This window comes from Malus domestica, chromosome 03, assembly GCF_042453785.1.
Source record: "Malus domestica chromosome 03, GDT2T_hap1".
Taxonomy (NCBI): Eukaryota; Viridiplantae; Streptophyta; class Magnoliopsida; order Rosales; family Rosaceae; genus Malus; species Malus domestica.
This window is the reverse complement of record NC_091663.1, coordinates 24,619,086-24,643,267: the sequence shown is the minus strand read 5'-3', so window position 1 is coordinate 24,643,267 and position 24,182 is coordinate 24,619,086. Positions and strand designations below refer to the sequence as shown.

Below are 24,182 nucleotides of genomic sequence, written 5' to 3'. Positions count from 1 at the left end.
CCCTAAAGACAGCTTCTCCTTCAGTAGGCATAAGTCACCTTAAGGATTGAAGGATCGTAGAGCTTCTCATATTGTTCCTGGAGGACCTCATTCTTGGTCGCTATTTTGTTATTTTGAGCGTCAAACTCTTTGACTCTAGCTTGAAGGTCAACTTGGGTTTTTTATTTCCTCTACTTTGCACTGCACATGAGAGGTGTATTTTGCTATGTACTTTGGCCTTCTTCGCTTCCTATGTTGGAGATAGGTACTTGGTCGAAGGAGAGGGTGCGAAATTTGAGACTCATCTTGGTCAAGTTGGTGAGAGTAGGAATCAGTCGTTTCTCACAAACAACGCCAAATGTTGATGCACGAAATTGAATGGACTTCGAGTCAATGTAGAGTGCTATGTAAGGACTTCCGCGAGAGTGCTCTGGTCAAAGGTAGACAGATGAAGTAGCCTGTGAGGAAGATGAGCACGTATCGAAAGGCACCAGTGTTATACCTGCCTAAGAGTCTCTAATGCTTATGTTAACAAAGTATATTTAGGGTGCCATGTGGGCGCGGTGTTTATGGTAATATAGTGTTGAATAGTAAATGTAATTAATCCTTTGAATAGAGTAGAAGTTACCCTTCTATGGAGGCAAAGTTGGAGGAGAGTTCTTGATTTAGGCCAATGGGGGATTGAATGCATTAATATGGTGGTGCCACTTGTCGTGATGTGATTGCCTCTAAATTGGAAGGAAGTCTCCCATTAGTCATGGGATAGTCACATGTCGTGGTGGCCACGTGTTATGGCTCTCATTGCTTGTGAGGTTGATTTGTGCGTTTCAACTAGTGTGTCAAAGAAGGGATCCCTCTGAAAATTATCGATGCTTCCTGTTGATCGATACTCAATAACTTCGAAGTCGATATAATATAGTACAAACATAAGTTATTGTCGAATTTCATAGGAGATTTGATGATTTTCCCAGTAAAATATGAATAATTAAGCATTAGTTTCATCACAATGTGCACTAGAGTTATATAAATTCAGTTTTGTTTTGAGTTTGGGACCATAAACTAAGTTTAATTTCTAAATTATCACAAGTGAAATGATCGAAAAAGACAAATTCTCAAAGCTTCTTAGACTTGGACGTGTCAAATGGGGATTTGCTGTGCCAAGTTGGAAGCAATTCAAGTCATAAATATAAATAATAAACGATATTAAAACAAAAATAAAAGCAACAAATCATGCTTTATAAATAAATTAGTTCAAAATCACACGCTTTAGTAAGGGGTTTGTAGTTTATTTGATTTAAAAAAAATTTAACGAAAAGTTCTCGGTACTATTTACTTTAACGAAAAACCACATTTTTACATTAAAAAGTCAATCTTGGTACTATTGACTTTATTCTTTATTTTGTCCTTATCGTTAAAACTCAAAGTTTTTAAGTCATTTTCATTAGTTTTTCTAAAAAATTCTTGCACCAAAAAATTTGAGTTTGGATCCTCTCTCATTTAATATCGCTGCAACAAAAAAAAACCTATAATTTGATTTCTTTGTTGTGTCAATTAACTATTTTCTTGCCAACAATCTTTGGTATAGCTGGCCGGGCTATCTTCTTGTTGCATTGCCCCATTCGCTAAAGCAAAACTATAAACATTCCGCTCAAAGACAAAAATTGGATCGGTTCACTTCCACGCGTAGTAGCACCTAGGGCGGCCCTGAGAATTTGGGAGACCTAGGCGAGCCTTGTACATTGATGTATAAAAAGAATTCGCTAAATACATAAAAAAATGTATTTCCACATCAAATATCATTTAAAATCAATATCAAAAGAAAATAAATATACAAACATTACTTAAATATTACACGTCTCATGTTTTTAGATGCAAATGTACTAAATGTTTGCAGTCAAGATTCTAAGATTGAAAGTGAAGAACAATGAAACTTGATGATCAGGAGAGTAAAGAACAAATGAATCAAATATTAATATAATCCATTGAATAAAAAATTATTGAAAAACAAAATATAAATTCGAAGTTTTGATTACCTTAAAGTACAATCTTCAAGATCATGTGATACTTGATTTAAACATTCGATATGAATGGAAATATTGGGAAGTCGAAAGAAAAAAATTGCAAAGGACTTGAGTTTTATAACTTTATATGCACTTGGACAGATGGAATGAGAGTTGGACATATGGATTGGGAGTAAATTTGAAAAACAAGAAAAATTAGTCACTAAAAAGGCATCTCCATATTTTGAACTGAACACCCCAAAGGAAAAGGAAGCTGAACATTTCTACTGCACCAACAACTAAATTAGGATATTTCTTACTTTTTTCTGTATTTATATGTTAATTACAGGATATAAAATTTTTAGGGGCCCCTCTGAAGTGGGGTCTTTAGGCGGGCGCCTACTTGTGCTACCCTCAGGGCCGCCCTTGGCAACACCCTAGCTCAAAGCTCCTCAGAAGGAAGTTTAATGGCTTGACACCAAATCCTTGCCTCGAGACCATAAGATAGGACAAGTGGTGTTGCTTTGTATAAGGTAGAGCTAAGTAAGGATGAGTTTGTTTTGCTCAAAACGGCCATGTCGTAAGTTCAAATATGGTTAAATAAATTGGCGACAATATCTTGACAATGTAACAACATATCATCAATATTTCAGTAAGCATAATGTTTAAATTTTTTATTTGTACAAAAAGAGTTTAGCGTTTGGTATGTCTATACAAAATATCATCAAATTTTGCTATGTTATGTGACTTATTGCCAAATTCTTGGAATTGTGCGTAATGAGAAAATTTGTTAAGTGACTGCCGTAATGTGCTACGAAAGAGTGTAGACACAAAGGAAACATCCACATCGTTTTTTTCATCCACGCCACTTAATATTACGATATAATGGTATTCCTCTTCATTTATAAGTAAGAAGTATTCAGTATTCAGTTTGATTATCGTCAAAGGCGAAGTTGAACCATATTATTGCTAGTTCATTGTGAGACTTAGTTCACTCTCTCATCCTTTAATGTAGATAATATCGTTGTTAAAAAAAAAAAAATTGTATGCATGTCCACCTCCCACAACACATGACTTTCTATATTTATGGAAATATAAAAAACTTCTAAAGGCAGTGAATCTAAATAAAAAGGAAAATTAAGGATTTTAATATTAAAACATTTAATAAATAGCTATCTATTACAAGATGCTGACCAAAGCTTGTTGTAAGAAAATAAATAAATAGTTATTGGTTGAAATAAAAATGAAAATAGAAGTTTCCACAAAAGGTTGAATATCTTTTGAAAAAGGAAAATCCAGGTCAGACCAACCACGTGCCGGATACCAAATGAACGGCCCCGATCATCCACCTCAACTCATCCGACGCCCCTAACGCCGTCAGGGTACACCCAACACTTATCGGCAAACAACGGTCCACATTCGTGCACGTGACCACCGGATAGGCGTTATTAACTCCATGATCCAACGGACCCAACGCATTCGCTCCCAAAAGCTTCCCCCCCTCTATCTCTCTCTCTCTCATCCCAATTTCTCATAATCAAAGCTCCGATTTTGCTGGAATCTCCGTCTTTTTTCTCACTGAATTCAAATTCTCGAAGGCAAGTTAAATCCAATTTTTTTTCAAAAATTCGAAGCGTCAATTGCAATTCCTGGATATTTTAGCTCGATTCGGAGCTCGAAATTTCCATTTTTTAGCGATTTTGATCGGCGACTACAGTATGTGAAGTCAACTTGTAGTATTTTGTACCAAAATTACTGCAAAAAGCTTGAGAATTTTCATCAATGGCGGACTCGGACAACGACTCGGGGGGAGCGCACACGAAGAGCGAGCTCTCGCCGCGGGAACAGGACCGATTGCTGCCTATAGCGAACGTGAGCCGGATCATGAAGAAGGCGCTGCCGGCGAACGCGAAGATCTCGAAAGACGCGAAGGAGACGGTGCAGGAGTGCGTGTCGGAGTTCATAAGCTTCATCACCGGCGAGGCCTCCGACAAGTGTCAGAGGGAGAAGAGGAAGACAATCAACGGCGACGATTTGCTGTGGGCGATGACGACGTTAGGGTTCGAGGAGTACGTGGAGCCTCTGAAGGTTTATTTGCAGAGGTTTAGGGAGATGGAAGGGGAGAAGAGCAGCGTGTCGGCGCGTGACAAGGACGGGAGCGGTGGCGGGAATGGTGGGGTTGGGTATGAGGGCGGTGGTGGGAGCAGTGGCGGAGCTGGGGTATACTGGCAGCAGCAACAGCAGCAGCAGCAGCAGCAGCAGCATCAGGGACACGTGTACGGCGGGAGTGGGTTTCATCAGATGGGTGTGAGTGGAGTTGGGATGGGGAAGAGTGGGTCCGGATCTAACATGGGTAGGCCCAGATGATTATATTAGGCTAGACTCTCTGGTCTTCGTGGCTGGCCATTTGCTTGAGGGTTGTTTTTGTAATTTGATTGCTAATTATTTTGCTTTAAAGTGTTTTTCTTAATTGAGGACAGTCACTGTGTCTGTGTATGTAAACTCCTACTTGTTATTTATATTACTTTTACTTGTCACTAAAATTATTTTGTAATTACGGATTTATTAGATTATTAATATAGATATACGGAGAGAAGCAAACTTCTTTGCCGATGCTCCAACTAGTTATGGGCATTCTATGGATATTAGGGATGGGCAAATACCCATTGGTTATGGGTAACCGCAGTTACCCGCCCATTTAAATTAAACGGTTACTGTTATGGGTAACCGTTTAGATAAATAAACGGTTATGGGTATAACCGTTTACCCGTGAAATTTAAATGAGAGGTTATGGGTATTAACCGCGGTTATAAAAGAGTAACCGTTTACTCATTTATTTTATATATGTAAAACTAATACAAACCATGTTCCCGATCCAATAATACTTAGCACCCAATAAATTAGCAAGGAATTCATCGATCATTTTCTCAATAACATTGCTACAGGAATGATGATTCTCATCATCAAGGAATTGGCCAAATTAATTTAAATTCCTTACTGGTAACTGTGAAATTGACAGAAATGTTTTGACAAAAATATCTTCTAAACAATTTTTGTAACCCAATAATACTTAGCAAATATTATATTTACCTTCATTGGTAACATTTAAAAATATCGTCCGTAAACTATTATTTTAATTATTGGAATGATATAAGGATTTAAAAAATTAAAATATGGAAATGTATATGAATGTACCTATAACGGTGTTTAATTGTAAAAAAAAAAAAATTATGACTTTTTTTTAAAATTTTTAAGTTGTTAAAAAACATGTAAACGGGTGAAAAATGGGTAATGGTTAAAAAGAAAAGAAAAGATAAACTGGTTAAAAACGATAAATAGGTAAACGGGTATTAAACGGTTACGGTTAAATGGGTATGTAGTTATGGGTATGGTTAACCGTTTATAAATGGTTATGGGTATGAGTATAACCGTTTAGGCAATTACCCAACGAGTAAACGGTTATGTGAGTATGAGCATAAACGGTTATGGGTAAATAACCGCGGTTACCCACTTGCCATAACCGTTGCCCATCCCTAATTGATATAGGGGTATGATATCTATACACCTGTTTTTACTTTCCATACACTCTTAATTTTAGACTGTTGGATCGAATGAATTGATGACGATCAGAGAGCATAAATTAACAAAGGGTGTGTGGATAGCACATCCCTTAATTTAGATTATGTTTGGTTTCCTTCTTGTCGTGCCCTTCTTAGATCAGTGCTGATCACCTAAGATTCTTATTTTGAGGATCTTTGAGGTTTTTTTTTTTTGTATGAGTCCTCAAATTAATCTTACAGTAGATTAAGGCATCACTTAATTTTTGTTACACCGAAACAAAATACTAATTAATAAAACAAAACAAAACAAAACAAAAAAAGAAGAGAGAAGAAGGTCTCACTCTCATGTCATGTCGAATCTCTTTTATGTGCAAAACTTATTCTCCTCATCAAATATCTAAACCCAGCTAATCTAATTGCATAAAATCAGCCTAAGAACTTTACACATCCAATTTCATCCAATCTTTTATCAATATTATTCAAACCTAGTTAGTTATAAAGCACCCAAAAAAAATTAAGATTGTGTGGTTTCGAAAATTATGATCCCCTCCTTGAACACGTGAGGACCTTGGGAGAGCAGCTCTACTTTTTTTATTTTTTATTTTTATTTTAACAAACGAGATTATCTACACTAAGGGAGATGGGGTGAGGCTTAGCCTCACAATAGGTTAGCAATAATGTGATGCAAACTCGCATTGTCTAGTATCGTATCTAAGACCTCTCATTTACAAGTGAAGAAGAATATCACTAGACCGTAGTACTAAGTAGCAGTAGTTCTGCTAGGCTTTATTGTTTGACTCCTTTTGTATTGGCTATCCTCAAGGCCTTGTTGTTTAATTTATTTCTTTATTTATAAAATAAATATCAATACAATTGAATGGTAACGTGTATAGCAGAGTTCAAAATTCATTTTATAAATACTTATACTCAGTCAAGTTTAACTAGAAGTTTTTGCTTCGCTATATGTACCTAAGTTTGGATTATTCTAATTTAGAAAATTTAGTCCGTGATTTCTACCCCAAGATGATTTGGTTATCCACCTTGTCTAATTTATTTTCTTTTTAAGAAAAAAATGATGATTTGGTTGACCATATAAGTCTTACGAGTTTTGATTGCCCACTTTGTCTAATTGGGTTGGATTTGACATTTGGGTTGAAGCTCATCTCCTCGCTTCCTTTGGATGAGAGAGAGAGAGAGAGAGAGAGAGAGAGAGAGAGAGAGAGAGAGGGAGGAATTAGATGGCTCAAGGTCAACTCTCACTTCAACTTCTTCACTAGAGTGGGGGGAGCCTGTTCTTCCAACCCCACCAAAAAACTAGATCTGAATAGTCTCTGGTTCTTTTTGGTCGTTTTCAATCTCAGCTGTGCCTAGAAAAGCCTTATTATTAACCATGTCACTTATATTCTCCACATAATCTCACTTTATTCTCTACAATTTATTCTCTCACATTTTACCCCTTACACTCAATCTTATATCTATCTTGTGAACTTGGTTACATAAATTGTTAACTTGCTGACGTGACATGAACTTGTTGGTCGAAAAACGAAATGGATTTGTAACACTTTCGAGTGTGTTGTGGCCCTTGTGGGGTTCAGACCCATACCTATGGTTTCAATCCCCTTGCCTTTTCACAATATAAAGTCCAATAGTTCCTCTATGGGTTCGACATAAACTACCCATAATTTCGCAACATATGCATCTGGTGCGGGTTCAATTCAGGAGAAGAGACAGGTGAGGTACCGATAAACTTCAGAATTCAGAATTGAATCCATGCAAACAGAAACTAAGATAAGCTTTGAAGATATGAAAATGAATTCACTATGTACAAGATAACAAACACCTGCTTTTCTCTATGTACACGATGCCGACGTGCGACGACTACACAATTCGAACTCTAAAGGGTCTAAAAACACTTACTACAAAAGAATGGTTGGTTTTCTACATCTTCACAAAAATTGGGCACAATCAGCATTGGAGGTATACAAACCCAAAACAAAAAAATGAGGGCAAAATGATACAACCAAAACAAGGCATATTACCAACATCCTCTGCCATATCCTATTACAACAGTCAAATATCAGGTTCCGAAACAATCTACCACATAGACTCCGGCAATTTCATGCCGTTATAACAATATCCACAAATCTTTTCGATCAAGTGCTCTAATTTACTCCAACATAAACATAAACAAAAGCTAAAACCAAAAGCAAAGTGTTCAGGTTCTATATCCAGGTAGTGAAAGGGAAACACCGTGCATCGTCTCTTCAGTTGTAGATTATCGAGGTCGTCAAACTCCAAGTTCTACTTAACAGCTTCAATTCTCACGATAGAGTGTCCTTCAAACTATTAGACAGTGAAACAGGTGAGAGTAAATATCTACAATTATCAAGCCAACAATGGGCACATCAGGAAACAGTAACATACTCTACTGGTAACAGTGGTAAACTTAAATGATGCTTGTACAGAGAGTGGTAAACGGTAAAAATCAAAACACATATAAGTTTAGGAAAAAGCAACCAAATCATCAAAAACCAAGGACGCCTCCTCCCCCCCACCCCCCAAGGTAGCTCAATCACAACAGCAAGAGAACTATTAGGTTGTATAGATTGGTTCCCAAAGCTAATCTAGTAAATTACAAACAGCACTGACTACTAAATGACAGATTTTCAAATCACCGGGACTGGGTAACATGATTGCTGTAGCTCTGTCTAGAACTACCATAGTATGTTTCCAGGTCACTGTTATCTGCACAATTGTTTTATGTTTACTTTAAATCACTAGTGTATCTGAATAAGCTAAGCAACCTTCAAATTTGGAAAGTCATTGAGAGGTCAAAGTCATCAGTTAATACCATCCCGACTGATACTATAATTATTTTAGACACAGTAAGATCATTAACACGTATACTAAATATACTGAAAACTGTAGAGACATAATTAAAAAGACGGAAGTTTGAAAATGTTTGAGTTACAATTATTTTATAGAACCTAAACTAAATAAAAACCATGGATACCTATACATCTAGAGTACTGTTCTCTAGCCAGATAACGTCATTAATCAAGTGGAATCATTCTAAATGCAATCCTAATGGAAGTACCAAACTGTATGTGTGTGTGTATATATATATACCCATATACGCAGAATTTCGAATGTGGTCATCGTGGAAAACCAAATCCCACTGTTCATTTCGACTACATAGCGAATTCAACAGATAAACGGCATTTAGGGGCTTCTGTGTCATACAAATAGATGCAATGTGTGTACAGGAACATGGTTTGAAAAAGCACAAATATTTATGGAACAATAGATCACAAATGCTTGAGAACTTGGTGTAGATCTGTACCATTTAGACTCTAATTGTAAAAGTGTTTTTAAGGCATCATGTTAAGCCCAAATGATAAACATAGCAATAAAAGTAAAATTCAAATACTAAAGCATGCTCGTAAAAGACTATAATTTGTAAATACCACAGATCTACGAATTAGGCAAAGTCAAAAAACTGATTTAACATCAGTAAGAACTAAAAAGTACGGCTATATTAGAGGACATAAAAACCTCTCAAAACAAAAAAACTAAGCTCCAAAATATGACTCTACAGACAACACACAAGAACTAAACCGGAATAAGAGTGGTCATGCATGATAAAAGCACATCCCAAATATCTGTATGACACATCCAAAACAGACAACAACAACAACAACAACAACAAAGCCTTTTCCCACTAAGTGGGGTCGGCTATATGAATCCTAGAACGCCATTGCGCTCGGTTTTGTGTCATGTCCTCCGTTAGAACCAAGTACTCTAAGTCTTTTCTTAGAGTCTCTTCCAAAGTTTTCCTAGGTCTTCCTCTACCCCTTTGGCCCTGAACCTCTGTCCCGTAGTCACATCTTCGAACCGGAGCGTCAGTAGGCCTTCTTTGCACATGTCCAAATCACCGGAACCGATTTTCTCTCATCTTTCCTTCAATTTCGGCCACTCCTACTTTACCTCGAATATCCTCATTTCCAATCTTATCATTTCTTGTGTGCCCACACATCCCACGAAGCATCCTCGTCTCCGCCACACCCATTTTGTGTACGTGTTGATGCTTCACCGCCCAACATTCTGTGCCATACAACATCGCTGGCCTTATTGCCGTCCTATAAAATTTTCCCTTGAGCTTCAGTGGCCTACGACGGTTACACAACCCGCCGGATGCACTCTTACACTTCATCTATCCAACTTCTATTCTATGGTTGAGATCTCTCTAATTCTCCGTTCTCTTGCACGATATATCCTAGGTAGCGAAAACGGTCGCTTTTTGTGATCTTCGCTAGATTGCTCCGATCATTAGTGTGGATAAGTATATAAATGGATATAGATAGGAAAGCAAACACAAGATGTACGTGGTTCACCCAGATTGGCTACGTCCACGGAATAGAGGAGTTCTCATTAATTGTGAAGGGTTTACACAAGTACATAGGTTCAAGCTTTCCTTTAGTGAGTACAGGTGAATGATTTAGTACAAATGACATTAGGAAATATTGTGGGAGAATGATCTCGTAATCACGAAACTTCTAAGTATCGGAATGTGGTATCGTCTTGACTTGCCTTATCTGTCTCACAGGTAGATGTGGCATCTTCTCTGGAAGTACTCTTCCTCCATCCAGGGGTGGTATCTTTAACTGGTGGAGATGCACAAGGTAATGTATCAATTTCACTTGAAGCTTACTTGTAGTTTCAGGCTTGGTCAAGCGCGATACAAACCATGTAGTAGGAGTCCCTCAAGTTGCCGAGCTAGGGGATTTGCTGAAAGAGGTGACAGACAAGGTAAGCAATCAGAGCTCCGGCTGATTGTTCACATTCTCCCTATCTTGCAGGCAGCATGAAGGATAAAGAGAAGAAAAATGAGAAGAGATGATATGGGATACTTTTGCTTTTGAAGAAGTAACTTTCCACAGGCTTATTCTTGAACTGAGCTGGAGGGTTTTCTGGTTTCCTCCAGAGTATAAGGCCGACTGAAGAATTTGAGGGTCAAAACAAGTCCATCAAATCTAGAGTACGTTCGACCCTACTGATATGGGGTACTTTTGCTTTGACAGAGTAATGGATGTATCGGCACGTGTGCTGTTACGCTTGTCTCCACATGCTTCCTTGTATCCTTCTCACTTGCCCTATCTGTTCCTCAGGCAGATGCGGTATCTTCCCTGGAAGCATAAGATGTTGAAGATGAGTACTCGAGAGCAATGCCAGGTAAGTAAGTTCCAGGCAGTCAGTTCCTGGCTGGAAGCTTGATTCCAAGTGCTGACTGATTGCTCTCTTTCTCCTTGTCTTGCAGGTAAGAACAAGGCCAAAGGAAAAGACAAGGAAAAAGCATGATATGGGATACTCTTGCTTTTAACCCTGATGATATGAGATATTCTTGCTCTAGTATAACTTGTTTGCAGAGGTATTATCGGGGGGAAAGAAAGCTGAATATTTCGAAAGGCTTCGTTGAGAGTGCCCTCTCATATATGAGGAAGGGTTGAGCATTTTTGCAGGTCTGTCTGTCCGTTGGGGATGGAGGTTGACATATATAGGAGTCTCCTTAACAACAAGTAGTAATGCTATTCCTTTACCCTGTCAGAGCACTTTGAAAAAGTGGTCTGTGGTATGTGGAAAGCTGATGTTGCGTGTGAAGATTACAGACAGCTTTATCCAAGGAGATCCGGCTCTTGTAGTTGGGAAAGTGTTGCCTCTTCGGTTTTCGAACAAGCAATCCTATCAGGGATCTGGCTCTCGAGATTCGGATAACGATGTCTCTTCGATTTTTGAGAAAGCAATCCTGCTGGGGGTCTGGCTCTCGAGATTCGGAGAGCGGTGTCTCTTCGATTTTTGAGAAGGTAATCATGTTGGGAGTCTGGCTCTCGAGATTCGGAGGGCGGTGCCTCTTCGATTTTGGAGCAAGCAATCTTGTTGGGAGTGTTTTCTCGAATGTGAGTAAAGGTTGGGCATGTTTGCTAGTCTACCTTGCCACGAAGCACAGAGGTTGACACACAGGGACTTTCCAATTATCCAGCAATGGTACTGTTCCTTTACCCTCTCTTCGATTTTTGAGAAAGTAGTCATGTTGGGAGTCTGGCTCTCGAGATTCGGAGGACGGTGCCTCTTCGATTTTGGAGCAAGCAATCTTGTTGGGAGTGTTTTCTCGAATGTGAGTAAAGGTTGGGCATGTTTGCTAGTCTACCTTGCCACGAAGCACAGAGGTTGACACACAGGGACTTTCCAATTATCCAGCAGTGATACTGTTCCTTTACCCTTGTGGGTAATAATATGGGGTAGCTAGACCTTCAAAATTTATGTGTCTAAACTTTGTTAGTGCTGTTTCTTTGCTATTCTTTTACCCGTCTTGGTCAGAGCGATGTAGTGGAAGCTGCAAGCTTCACGTGCTCAACTTTGGCAGAGAACTTTGGTAAAGTTATCTGTGATACACATGAGCTACTATTGCGTGTGGGAAGTGGGTGATTGAACAGTAAGACTCATGTGCTTTCTACTTCACCAGAAGTCTTCGACAGAATGCCCATAATTTCCGCAAAGCTGAGTGTGCGTGTGACAGGTGCTGCCAAGGCTGGAAAAGTAGGTGCCTCTTCGATTTCTGAGATCGGCCCTCGTGGTCTCTGAGCAGCCCAACTTTTGAGAAAGCAAGCGCCTCTTCGATTTCTGAGATCGGCCTTCGTGGTCTTTGAGCAGCCCAACTTTTGAGAAAGCAGACGCCTCTTCGATTTCTGAGATCGACCCTCGTGGTCTCTGAGCAGCCCAGCTTTTGAGAAAGCAAACGCCTCTTCGATTTCTGAGCAGGCGCCTCTTCGATTTCTGAAGCTCCGTTGAGTGCAGATTTTTATAGGGGCTGGCATTAAGTTCCAAAGCACACTTGAATCTCCACCAGTAGAAGCTCCATTCTTACACTTCTAAGATCTTGATTTGTTCGACCTCTTCTCTCTTCAACACCTTTGAAAATGTCTGGCCCCTCCGACCGTCGTTTTGACTTGAACCTTGTTGAAGAGGCAGCCCCGCCTTCTCCAGACAACATATGGCGCCCATCCTTCGTCTCCCCTACTGGTCCTCTTACCGTTGGGGATTCCGTTATGAAGAATGATATGACCGCTGCGGTGGTGGCCAGGAACCTTCTCACTCCCAAAGATAACAGACTACTTTCCAAACGATCTGATGAGTTAGCTGTTAAGGATTCTCTGGCTCTCAGTGTTCAGTGTGCAGGTTCTGTGTCTAATATGGCCCAACGCCTATTTGCTCGAACCCGCCAAGTTGAATCATTGGCGGCTGAAGTGATGAGTCTCAAACAGGAGATTAGAGGGCTCAAGCATGAGAATAAACAGTTGCACCGTCTCGCACATGACTATGCTACAAACATGAAGAGGAAGCTGGACCAGATGAAGGAATCTGATGGTCAGGTTTTACTTGATCATCAGAGATTTGTGGGTTTGTTCCAAAGGCATTTATTGCCTTCGTCTTCTGGGGCTGTACCGCGTAATGAAGCTCCTAATGATCAACCTCTGATGCCTCCTCCTTCTAGGGTTCTGTCCAGTACTGAGGCTCCGAATGATCCCCCGCCGGTGCCTTCTCTTTCTGGGGCTCTACCGACTGCTGCGACTTCTCCTAAGCAACCTTTGTGAAGGCTCTCTCTTGTTTGTTTATTTTGACTCATGTATATGTACATATTTGTAGCTTATCGGGGATATCAATAAATAAGCTTTCCTTCATTTCAACGTATTGTGTTAAATACACCAAAGCCTTCTTCTCTAAGTTCTTTGAATTTTCTTTTGTTGGAGCTTTGTGAGTGGAGCATGTAGGTTGAGGTAGTGTTCCCTTAATTTCCTGAGTGAGGAAAACTTCTCGGTTGGAGACTTGGAAAATCCAAGTCACTGAGTGGGATCGGCTACATGAATCTTAGAACGCCATTGTGCTCGGTCCTGTGTCATGTCCTTCGTTAGATCCAAGTACTCTAAGTCTTTTCTTAGAGTCTCTTCCAAAGTTTTCTTAGGTCTTCCTCTACCCCTTCGGCCCTGAACCTCTGTCCCATAGTCGCATCTTCTAATCGGAGCGTCAGTAGGCCTTCTTTGCACATGTCCAAACCACCGTAACCGATTTTCTCTCATCTTTCCTTCAATTTCGGCTACTCCTACTTTACCCCGGATATCCTCATTCCTAATCTTATCCTTTCTCGTGTGCCCACACATCCAACGAAGCATCCTCATCTCCGCTACACCCATTTTGTGTACGTGTTGATGCTTCACCGCCCAACATTCTGTGCCATACAGCATCGCCGGCCTTATTGCCGTCCTATAAAATTTTCCCTTGAGCTTCAGTGGCATACGGCGGTCACACAACACGCCGGATGCACTCTTCCACTTCATCCATCCAGCTTGTATTCTATGGTTGAGATCTCCATCTAATTCTCCGTTCTTTTGCAAGATAGATCCTAGGTAACGAAAACGATCGCTCTTTGGTATTTCTTGATCACCGATCCTCACCCCTAACTCGTTTTGGCCTCCATTTGCACTGAACTTGCACTCCATATATTCTGTCTTTGATCGGCTTAGGCGAAGACCTTTAGATTCCAACACTTCTTTCCAAAGGTTAAGCTTTGCATTTACCCCTTCCTGAGTTTCATCTATCAACACTATATCGTCTGCGAAAAGCATACACCAAGGAATATCATCTTGAATATGTCCTGTTAACTCATCCATTACCAACGCAAAAAGGTAAGGACTTAAGGATGAGCCTTGATGTAATCCTACAGTTATGGGAAAGCTTTCAGTTTGTCCTTCATGAGTTCTTACGGCAGTCTTTGCTCCTTCATACATATCCTTTATAGCTTGGATATATGCTACTCGTACTCCTTTCTTCTCTAAAATCCTCCAAAGAATGTCTCTTGGGACCCTATCGTACGCTTTCTCCAAATCTATAAAGACCATGTGTAAATCCTTTTTCCCATCTCTATATCTTTCCATCAATCTTCGTAAGAGATAGATTGCCTCCATGGTTGAGCGCCCTGGCATGAACCCGAATTGGTTGTCCGAAACCCGTGTCTCTTGCCTCAATCTATGCTCAATGACTCTCTCCCAAAGCTTCATTGTATGACTCATTAGCTTAATACCCCTATAGTTCATGCAATTTTGTACGTCGCCCTTATTCTTGTAGATAGGCACTAAAGTGCTTGTTCGCCACTCATTTGGCATCTTCTTCGTTTTCAAAATCCTATTGAAAAGGTCAGTGAGCCATGTTATACCTGTCTCTCCCAAAACTTTCCACACTTCGATTGGTATCTCGTCTGGGCCTATTGCTTTTCTTTGCTTCATCTTCTTCAAAGCTACAACCACTTCTTCCTTCCGGATTCGACGATAAAAAGAGTAGTTTCTACACTCTTCTGAGTTACTCAACTCCCCTAAAGAAGCACTCCTTTCATGTCCTTCATTGAAAAGATTATGAAAATAACCTCTCCATCTGTCTTTAACCGCATTCTCTGTAGCAAGAACTTTTCCATCCTCATCCTTGATGCACCTCACTTGGTTTAGGTCCCTTGTCTTCTTTTCCCTTGCTCTAGCTAGTTTATAGATATCCAACTCTCCTTCTTTGGTATCTAGTCGTTTATACATATCGTCGTAAGCCGCTAACTTAGCTTCTCTCACAGCTTTCTTCGCCTCTTGCTTCGCTTTTCTATACCTTTCACCATTTTCATCAGTCCTATCCTTGTATAAGGCTTTACAACATTCCTTCTTAGCCTTCACCTTTGTTTGTACCTCCTCATTCCACCACCAAGATTCCTTTTGGTGTGGGGCAAAGCCCTTGGACTCTCCTAATACCTCTTTTGCTACTTTTCGGATACAACTAGCCATGGAATCCCACATTTGGCTAGCTTCCCCCTCTCTATCCCACACACACTGGGTGATTACTTTCTCTTTGAAAATGGCTTGTTTTTCTTCTTTTAGATTCCACCATCTAGTCCTTGGGCACTTCCAAGTCTTGTTCTTTTGTCTCACTCTTTTGATATGTACATCCATCACCAACAAGCGATGTTGATTAGCCACGCTCTCTCCTGGTATAACTTTGCAATCCTTACAAGTTATACGATCCCCTTTCCTCATTAGAAGAAAATCTATTTGTGTTTTTGACGACCCACTCTTGTAGGTGATCACATGTTCTTCTCTCTTCTTAAAGAAGGTGTTGGCTAAGAAGAGATCAAATGCCATTGCAAAATCCAAGATAGCTTCCCCATCCTCGTTTCTCTCCCCAAAACCATGGCCACCATGAAAACCTCCATAGTTGCCTGTCTCCCTGCCCACGTGTCCATTTAAATCTCCTCCTATAAATAACTTCTCCGTCTGAGCAATTCCTTGCACCAAGTCTCCAAGATCTTCCCAAAATTTCTCCTTCGACCTCGTATCCAACCCTACTTGAGGTGCGTACGCACTAATCACATTGATAAGTTCTTGTCCTATTACAATCTTGATTGCCATGATTCTATCTCCTACCCTCTTGACATCTACAACATCTTGTACCAAGGTCTTGTCCACGATGATGCCAACACCGTTTCTCGTTCTATGTGTGCCCGAATACCAAAGTTTAAACCCTGAGTTTTCTAGATCCTTTGCCTTACTACCAACCCACTTAGTTTCTTGTAGGCACATAATATTTATCCTTCTCCTCACCATAACTTCCACTACTTCCATAGATTTTCCCGTTAAGGTTCCTATATTCCACGTTCCTAAACGCATTTTGCTCTCTTGAACTCTACCCTTCTGTCCTAGCTTCTTCACCCTCCCCCGTCTAATAGGATCAAAGTACTTCTTTTGTGTGTCCCGGGTAAAGTTGATAGGAGCATATGCTCCCAAACAACTTTGAGTGGAGTCGTTCGAAAAGAAGTTTCTATGGCCCCCTTGCTCATTTAACACTGCATCCGGGTGCCGATGGAGATACAGCGACCCTTGCTCACTTATCACTGTGCTCGGGCCGCACAGCGCGCCACTTACGGGTGACGCCCTAGCTTTAGCGCTATTTTGTTCTGGATTCATTTTCATAAGGATTCGACGTGATCATGGAGTGCCGGCTGTCGACTACCTGACGCCCTCCCCCTCCTCCTTTATCCGGGCTTGGGACCGGCCATGTAAGACATAGGCGGAGTTACACATCCAAAACAGACAATAGAACAATTTTCAAACATACATGCACAGATGAAAATTAAATTGAATTTTAAAGGCTTACCTTATCCACATGAGAATTAAACTCTGCTCTCGCTAGACAGAAGCAATAAAAAAAATCTACGCAATGACGTGACAGCAGCCATTGGATGAATTAAGGACCCAAAAACACCACTTGAAAGAGAATCCAAATAAGCACGGTGAACCAAAAGCCAGCAGTTCTTTTTACTCTATTGCCTTTCTTTCTCAATAGAAAGTAAAGAAAAGTAAGAAGTAGAGCAGTTACTCAGAAGTAAGCCGCCTTCTCTTCCCATAATCAGCATCCCTTGATCTTGACCGACGATCATCCTCTTGAGTTACCCGTGCCTTACTATGCCTGGATGACCGTCCCCGTTCCCATTCATCATCATGTTCCTGCTCACGGTCTCTGTACTTGTGATGATCAGCATATCTGTCTCTGTCTTCCCTGTGTCTGTCACGGTCTCGTTCACGATTTTTATCACGTTCACGATCATGATCTCGAGAACGTTCCCGACCCCTATCACGCTCTCTATCCCGTTCTCGACTAACATCAACATCATCACGATACCTTCTTTCAGAGAAGTCATGGTCATGAGCCACCTCTTTCTCTCTAGGCTCATCTCTCTCATATCCCTGATCCCTATCATCCCGATATCTTCTATCAGAAGATCCAGACCAGTCCCTCTCTGAACCTCTATCTTTCTCCTTCATGGCATTTGGCCAAGCACCTCCTCTATCATGACTAACCTCACCATATTGATGGTCAGAAGCAGCTTCCTCGCCATAACTAGACTCCCCAGCTCTGCCACCACCATGCTCTTCACCTGCCCATCCACCCATACTAGGGTCGGACCACATACCCATATTAGGCCCATCAACACCTGATGTAGGCATCATTCCCATTCCATTCATGGGCATTCCTCTTCCAAAAAATGCAGGATTCACATGAGGTGCCACTCCAGGTAGCCCAACATTCCCCACAGGTGGAAATGAAGACAAGATTCCTGAGAAAGGAGGCGTAGGAGCACCAGGAAAGCCTCCATAACTTCCCATTCTCCCCATTGGTCCACCAAAAGCTGGATCAAAACCCTGACCCATCATTGACTGAGGGTGCATCATAGGAGGGGTTGCACCAATACCTTGCCCAAACCCATTTCCACCATTACCCATTATACCCCTTCCATTCATCGCACCCCTATTCCTTGGTCCGACTGGTCCTCTATTTCCCATACCCTGTGTATTACCTCTCCCCCAGTTACCTCTCCCATAACCTCTATTGTTATCCCCACCTTGATAATTCCCGCCAGTTGAAATGTTACTCCCACCAGTTTTATTCCCGGCTTCATTGGACCCCCTCTTCCCACCAATTTGAGGCACTGCAGTTTGGGTTACCTGCTGGTTCCTATTTACTTGAGCCTCCCCCATTCTCTTAACACTAAATGGTGATGCGAATGCTACAACGCATGGGCGCCCATTAAACACATGACCATGCATTCCTTCCTTGCAGGCCGTGGCAGAATTAGGATCATAAAACTCAACCTGACAATACCCTTTTGACTTTCCACTTGCTTTCTCATCGAAAAACTTCACTTCCTTAACAGGTCCATACTTACATAACTCTGCCTCCAGCTCTGCATCAGTAGTCCACCAATGCAAATCACCCACAAACAATATTGTCCCCGCTCCACCACCAGTGGCACCACCAAATCCTCCTCCCGGACCACTATTCCCACCAATCCCGTTCATATTACCACCTCCAACACTACCAGCTTGCCTCAACATGCCCTCATTCCCCACATTCCCACCAGCAGCAGGGCCATGTAACTGTTGCTGTTGCGGATGAGATTGTGGCTGATGTTGTTGTTGCAATTGTTGCGGCGGCTGCTGAGCAACAATCCCTTGCACCCCAACACTACTATTATTCCCACTTTGTTGCTCAAACTCTTTCTTCTTACTGGATGCCTGCCCTAATTCAACCCTAATCGCACCGCCTCCCCCACCCGCAACGGGCCCCAACCCATCACTCCCTTTCATACCCATATCGTTCCCTCTAAACCCTAGATTCTGATTATTATACGCAGAACCTCTAACCCCTCCATCACCCCCACCCCCACCCCCACAGGTCTCCTCACCACTACGGGGTATCAGACCACCTTGAGATTCCGACGGAGCAACATCTGGTGACTCAACCTCAACTTTCTTCTCCTCCACCACCTCATTCCTAAACCCTACATCCTCGTTCTTTCTCATAGACTGATAAAACCCCTCGCCGACATTGACGTCGTTGTAAAGGTCCTCATAATCGTCGTCCTCCTCGGCCAAAAAACCATCGTCGGCCACCGCCGAGATCGCCTCGTTGCGGTGGAACTGACCCATCTGATCAGCCCCGTCCCCTTCATCCATTCTTTCGAAGGTACAGGGTTTTCTATATCTATTGTTTTCGAGTGGGCAGTGGAAGTGTTGGCAGAAATCAACAAGTAGGCATTTTTCTGAAATGAAAGACGGAGAAATAAAAAGGGGAAATTAGGGTTTTGAGATCTTACCAGGGAAGAGAGAGAGAATGAGAGCGAGTCTTGAGAGTTGGAGAAAGAAACCCTAATCTCTGCGATATTCTGGAAACTTGAAAGGGGTGAAATTTCTGGTAATCTATGTTAAATTCCAAATTCTACCCCTACGTGTTCCAGCTAACTTACGCCTCTTATTGGAAATTTTCCAGTATTTTCAAGGGGTGTGATATCTACACATCCTTGTTAATTTTTGTCTGTTGATTTTCTTTAATTCATTCAATCCGACGGCAGAAAATAAAAAATATGTGAGATAAGTAAAAAGGGATGTGTGGATATCACACCCCATTTTCAATTGCTTTTATTTCTCTATTTTTTGGGTGTTTTGTGGTTTTCAACATTAAGGATATCAAGGTTTTTTCGTCCCAGTAAAAGATGAATAATTGGTACAGAGGAAGAGGAAAATGATAGAGAGCAACCAGAGAGATTGTATTGATAGAATTCAGAGAATGTATACAATTGAACTCAATGAAAATAATAGCTATACAATCTCTTATATAGCCATATATTTCAATTACAATAATACCCTTCTAACTATATTAACAAACTCCCCTACAGAAATAGTTTCATGTAGCATTTCTGTTATTACTAAATATTTCTGTTAGGCTTTTTATTCAAAATGGTCCCTGAGATTTGCATCATCCATAAATTTGGTCTCTGAGATTTAAAATAAATAGAAATAGTCATTGAGATTGTCCACCATCCATGATTTTGATCCTTCCGCTGAAGCTTTTGGCCGGAAGTTTGGGTAATTTTCAAAGCTTCGTAACTCAATCGTTTCTTAACCAAATTTGACCCATAATATATCAAAATGAAGATAGGAAACTATAGAATAAGATTATATCTATTTGGAAGCCCAATTGTTGCCGGAGATGGTAAAAAAAAAGCCTCAAAATTGACTGGTCCGAGGGAAAACCGGAAAACTGGTTAAATTTTAAACGTTCATAACTTCTTCAATACTCAACAAAATTAAGTGATTCAAAACAAAAATCATACTTCTCGACGAGAATAATAGAATGGTACCTTTTTTCAACGCTAAATCGCCATGGTTTGGCCGAAAAACTGCTCGAAAGTTGCTGACTCATTTTTCAACAACCATTTTCGAGCCGTTTTCCGGCCAAAACATGGCGAAGCCGTTGAAAAAGGTACAATTCTCTTCTTATCGTTGAGAAGTATGATTTTCGTTTTTGAATCACTTGATTTCATTGAGTATTGAAGAAGTTATGAACGTTTAAAGTTTACCCAGTTTTTGGTGAGTTTGCGGCAAGTTTTCCAGTTTTCCCTCCGACCAGTCAACTTTGAGGCTATTTTCTGTCCATCTCCAGCAATCATTGGGCTTTCAAATAGATATAATCTTATTGTACACTTTCCTATCTTCATTTTGATATATTATGGGTAGAATTTGGTTAAGAAACGATTGAGTTTGAAAATTGCCCAAACTTCTGGCCAAAAGCTTCAGCGGAAGGACCAAAATCATGGATGGTGGACAATCTCAGAGACTACTTTTATTGATTTTAAATCTCAGGGACCAAACTTATGGATGATGCAAATCTCAGGGACCATTTTAAATAAAAAGCCTTTATGTTATTACTCCCTGTGGATGCAAATTTCTTCCTCCTTGATCTTGGACAAATTTGCACCTACAAAACAATTAACACCTTAGGTTAAGGCCAAGAGCCTCACGCGTGAATGGGGGGGGCTTTGGACGAAGATCCTTCGATGCCAAAGTTAGAATTTAGAGATAAAGAGTGTTTAGAGAATTTTAGGATTTTTGCCAAAGTGTTGGAATCATCTTTTGTGAGAAAAATGGGAGGTATATATAGGATATGGCCGGTCCCCTTTGGAGAAAAGGTGGCCGGCCTTTGGATCAAATTTGGGTGCCATTTGTGGATTTAATTAGTCCATTAATATATTAATTAGGAATAAATATATTAATTGACTAATTAAAGAAATGTTTTTGGGAGTTTTTGTATAATTGGCTAATCAATGTCACAAAAAAGAAAAATTATGGTGGAAAAAAGAAGGAAATGGTCGGCTCCCTTTGGAGAAGGGATAACCGGCCTTTAGGGTAATTTTTGGGCTTAATTTGGTGATGTAATTAGCCTTTAATATATTGATTAGGTATAAATATATTAATTGGCTGATTAATCATAATAAAAAGGGATGTTATGGAATGTTTTTGAAGGTTATGGAATGTTTGAAATAAATGGCTAATTGAATAAGGAACAAATGAGGTAAAAAATATATGGAATGAAATAGGTTTTGAATTGTTACCTATTTTGGGTACTCCTGATTTGGTTGATGAATGATTCTCCACTGCTCGCGTGTAGGAGACCCAATGTGTCTCGAGGGTAAATTTGTCATCTTTACCCAAAATCCACGTGTCGCCTTGTGATTATTTTTGGCTCCACAAATGCCCCCACACCTGCTGGGCTGCTCGTAGGAAATGGCAGCAGGTGTAGAGATCTTCTTGCTTTAGGACTGCTTCATATTTTGACGTAGATTCCCTCTTTAATATGAAATTAGATCCTTCTAGGAAAGGGAAATAAATATTTCTCAAAGCCTATTTAAGTCCACCTTAAGTGGGTTGTTAAATCAACTTTGGAGAGCGATTTATTCTACCCTACAAGAGAGAGAAAGCTTAAAGGATATTTGTTCCCCCTCTCCTAGCAATCTTCTACACTTGCCCGTGCAAAGGACCGTCTTTCGTTGCTTTTTCCTTCTTCTCTGCGCCACACCGATGTAAGGAAAACTTAATTCTCCTTGTCTTCTTTTTAGGAGGTGCTGCCACGGGGCAGCTATCAGGATGGTGCAGCACGTCGGCTGGCAGGGGCCATGAGTCGGCTTGTCATGGGCCAAGGAGGTGGTGTGGCAGGGGCTATTGCTTGTGCTGCTCGACTTGATTGAAGCCAAGGATTGGCTCGGCATGGGCCGAGGAAGTGGCGTGGCATGGGCAAAAGGTTTGGGCTACCACGTCTAGGCTGCTTGCAAAAAATAAGGAAACTGCTTGAGTTTGATTTCTCAGCTGCCGTAAATGGAGCAGTCAAGGATAGAGCTGCCAAGATCGGAGCTGCTGTAGATGAAGTGTCGGATGAGCGAACTGTTAAGTGCAAAAGTGGCTGCTGCCACCAGACCATTTGCTGCCTAGTTGATCTTCAAACATTCGATCTTTTAAGCTATGTGGCCTTCTCGCACCCAGATGGGTGTCAGGGAATTAGTTACCCTCTTGCATTGGAGAGAAATTAGTTTACCCTCTCGTGCTGGAGAGCAATTAGTTTACCCTCTCACGTTGGAGAGCAATTAGTTTACCCTCTCGCGCTGGAGAGCAATTAGTTTACCCTCTCGCACTGGAGAGCAAACCCATATGGGTGTCAGGGAATTGGTTTACCCTCTCACACTGGAGAGCAATTAGTTTATCTTCTCACACTGGAGAGTAGACCCTTTTGAGTGTCGGGGAATTAGTTTACCCTTTCGCACTGGAGAGAAATTAGTTTATCCTCTCGCATTGGAGAGTAGACCTTTTTGGGTGTCGGGGAATTAGTTTACCCTCTCGCATTGGAGAGCAATTAGTTTATCCCCTCACACTAGAGAGTAGACCTATATAAGTGTCGGGGAATTAGTTTACCTTCTTGCACTGGAGAGCAGACCCTTTTGGGTTTTTAGCAGTCGTTGTGGATAACAATTGAGCCATGCTTGTGAATAACTTCTTGAATCTTCATTGAGAATAAAGAAATAAATCAACTGTTTTGGAAGGCAGAAACTACATAACAAACTAGATAATCTTCGGCTTGTGAAGCCTTGTTCGTCGAGCTGCTTGAGACTTCAAACTTAATTGGAAAAAAACCCAAACGAGGTTTAGGGGGTGATGGAGACTTCCCCTGCTTATATAGGCCGTTTCGTTGACTTGTCAAGATACTCGTCGTATCGGCTCTTATTTGTCAGCTTCTCAAGATACTGCTTCCACTTCAGGCAGCCATTGGTAGTGTGGCCTGGTCCTTGATGAAATGTGCAATACTTTGTATGATCCAGCCTGGTAAGATCTCCTTTCATGGGTGGCGGCAGTTCGAACCAAGGTTCGTTTTTGAGCTTACGGAGAATTTGGCCGATTGGAACTATGAATTTGGTGAATGTTTCAGGCACTGAGTCTTCTCTGGTTGGGGAACGTTCCATGTGCTTCTTTTCCGACTCATTTTTGTTAAACTGCTTGGCCTCGTCCCATAGTGCATGCTTTTCTGCCAAAGTATACGAAGCTGCTAGGGTCAGTTCTTTTCCCATGATCAGTTTTTCGAATAAAGGATGTTCGGTGGGAAGTCAATTTCTGAATGCTGCCATTGCTATGTCTTCGTTGCAACCAACAATCTTAGCTTTCTTCGCTTAGAATATCTTGACATAGTCACGAATTGTCTCCTAAGGGTCTTTTACGATGCTGAAAAGATGGTCGGATGTCCTTTTGATTGAGCGGTTAGATAAATACTCCTTAGTGAAAACAAAGGAAAGTTTGTTAAAACTCCGGATCGACTGCAGAAGCAGAGTGTGAAACCAATCTTGCGCCTCGCCTTGTAGAGTTGTGGTAAAAAATTTGCACATAAGCGCATCGTTGTTCCTGTAGAGGATCATGGTACTGCGGTAGTGTTTGAGATGTCGATCTGGATCTTCATCTCCCTTGTACGGAATGAAGTGAGGCATAGTGAACCTGCGAGATGGATCTGTCCGCTCGATCTCATTTGTGAATGATGACATGCTTATGTTGGTCATGTCTCGTCAAAGCGCATCGTCAGCAGCCTCGTTATGTTGGAAATTGTGCAATCGTTCGGTTATGAGTCTCTTAACTTTTTCTTGAATTTGCCTCTGCTGGGGCAGTGGAACTTTTGGCTGCCTCCAATA

General features: G+C 41.0%; 2 protein-coding genes across 4 annotated transcripts; one reads left to right on the top strand and one right to left on the bottom strand.

Annotated features, from left to right (window-relative positions):
- Window positions 1–3,448: 3,448 nt before the first annotated feature.
- Window positions 3,449–4,522, top strand: LOC103439543 (nuclear transcription factor Y subunit B-3). Its single transcript, XM_008378102.4, has one exon. It carries the CDS (start codon window positions 3,762–3,764, stop codon window positions 4,344–4,346), a length of 585 nt encoding a protein of 194 aa, XP_008376324.1. The 5' UTR covers window positions 3,449–3,761; the 3' UTR covers window positions 4,347–4,522.
- Window positions 4,523–7,554: 3,032 nt separating this feature from the next.
- LOC103410255 (uncharacterized) lies at window positions 7,555–19,431 on the bottom strand. 3 transcript variants are annotated; one of them, XM_070819183.1, is made up of 2 exons: window positions 16,703–19,431; window positions 7,555–9,212 (listed from the first exon to the last, which is right to left on the bottom strand). In XM_070819183.1, exon 1 carries the CDS (start codon window positions 19,135–19,137, stop codon window positions 16,996–16,998), a length of 2,142 nt encoding a protein of 713 aa, XP_070675284.1. In that variant the 5' UTR covers window positions 19,138–19,431; the 3' UTR covers window positions 7,555–9,212; window positions 16,703–16,995. The 3 variants fall into 3 exon arrangements, with proteins under 3 accessions (XP_070675284.1, XP_017181017.3, XP_070675283.1); XM_017325528.3 differs by having other exon boundaries at window positions 7,555–7,882; window positions 16,778–19,431; XM_070819182.1 differs by having other exon boundaries at window positions 7,555–7,882; window positions 17,000–19,431.
- Between the last annotated feature and the right edge of the window lie 4,751 nt (window positions 19,432–24,182).

Excerpts from the sequence above, each read along its gene's own strand:
- LOC103410255 (XM_070819182.1), bottom strand. The coding sequence starts at position 19,137 with ATGGATGAAGGGGACGGGGCTGATCAGATGGGTCAGTTCCACCGCAAC. Across the intron at positions 7,883-16,999 it reads AGAAGGCGGCTTACTTCTGA|TTTGAAGGACACTCTATCGT; the intron begins GTAACTGCTCTA and ends ACTGTCTAATAG.
- LOC103439543 (XM_008378102.4), top strand. The coding sequence starts at position 3,762 with ATGGCGGACTCGGACAACGACTCGGGGGGAGCGCACACGAAGAGCGAG.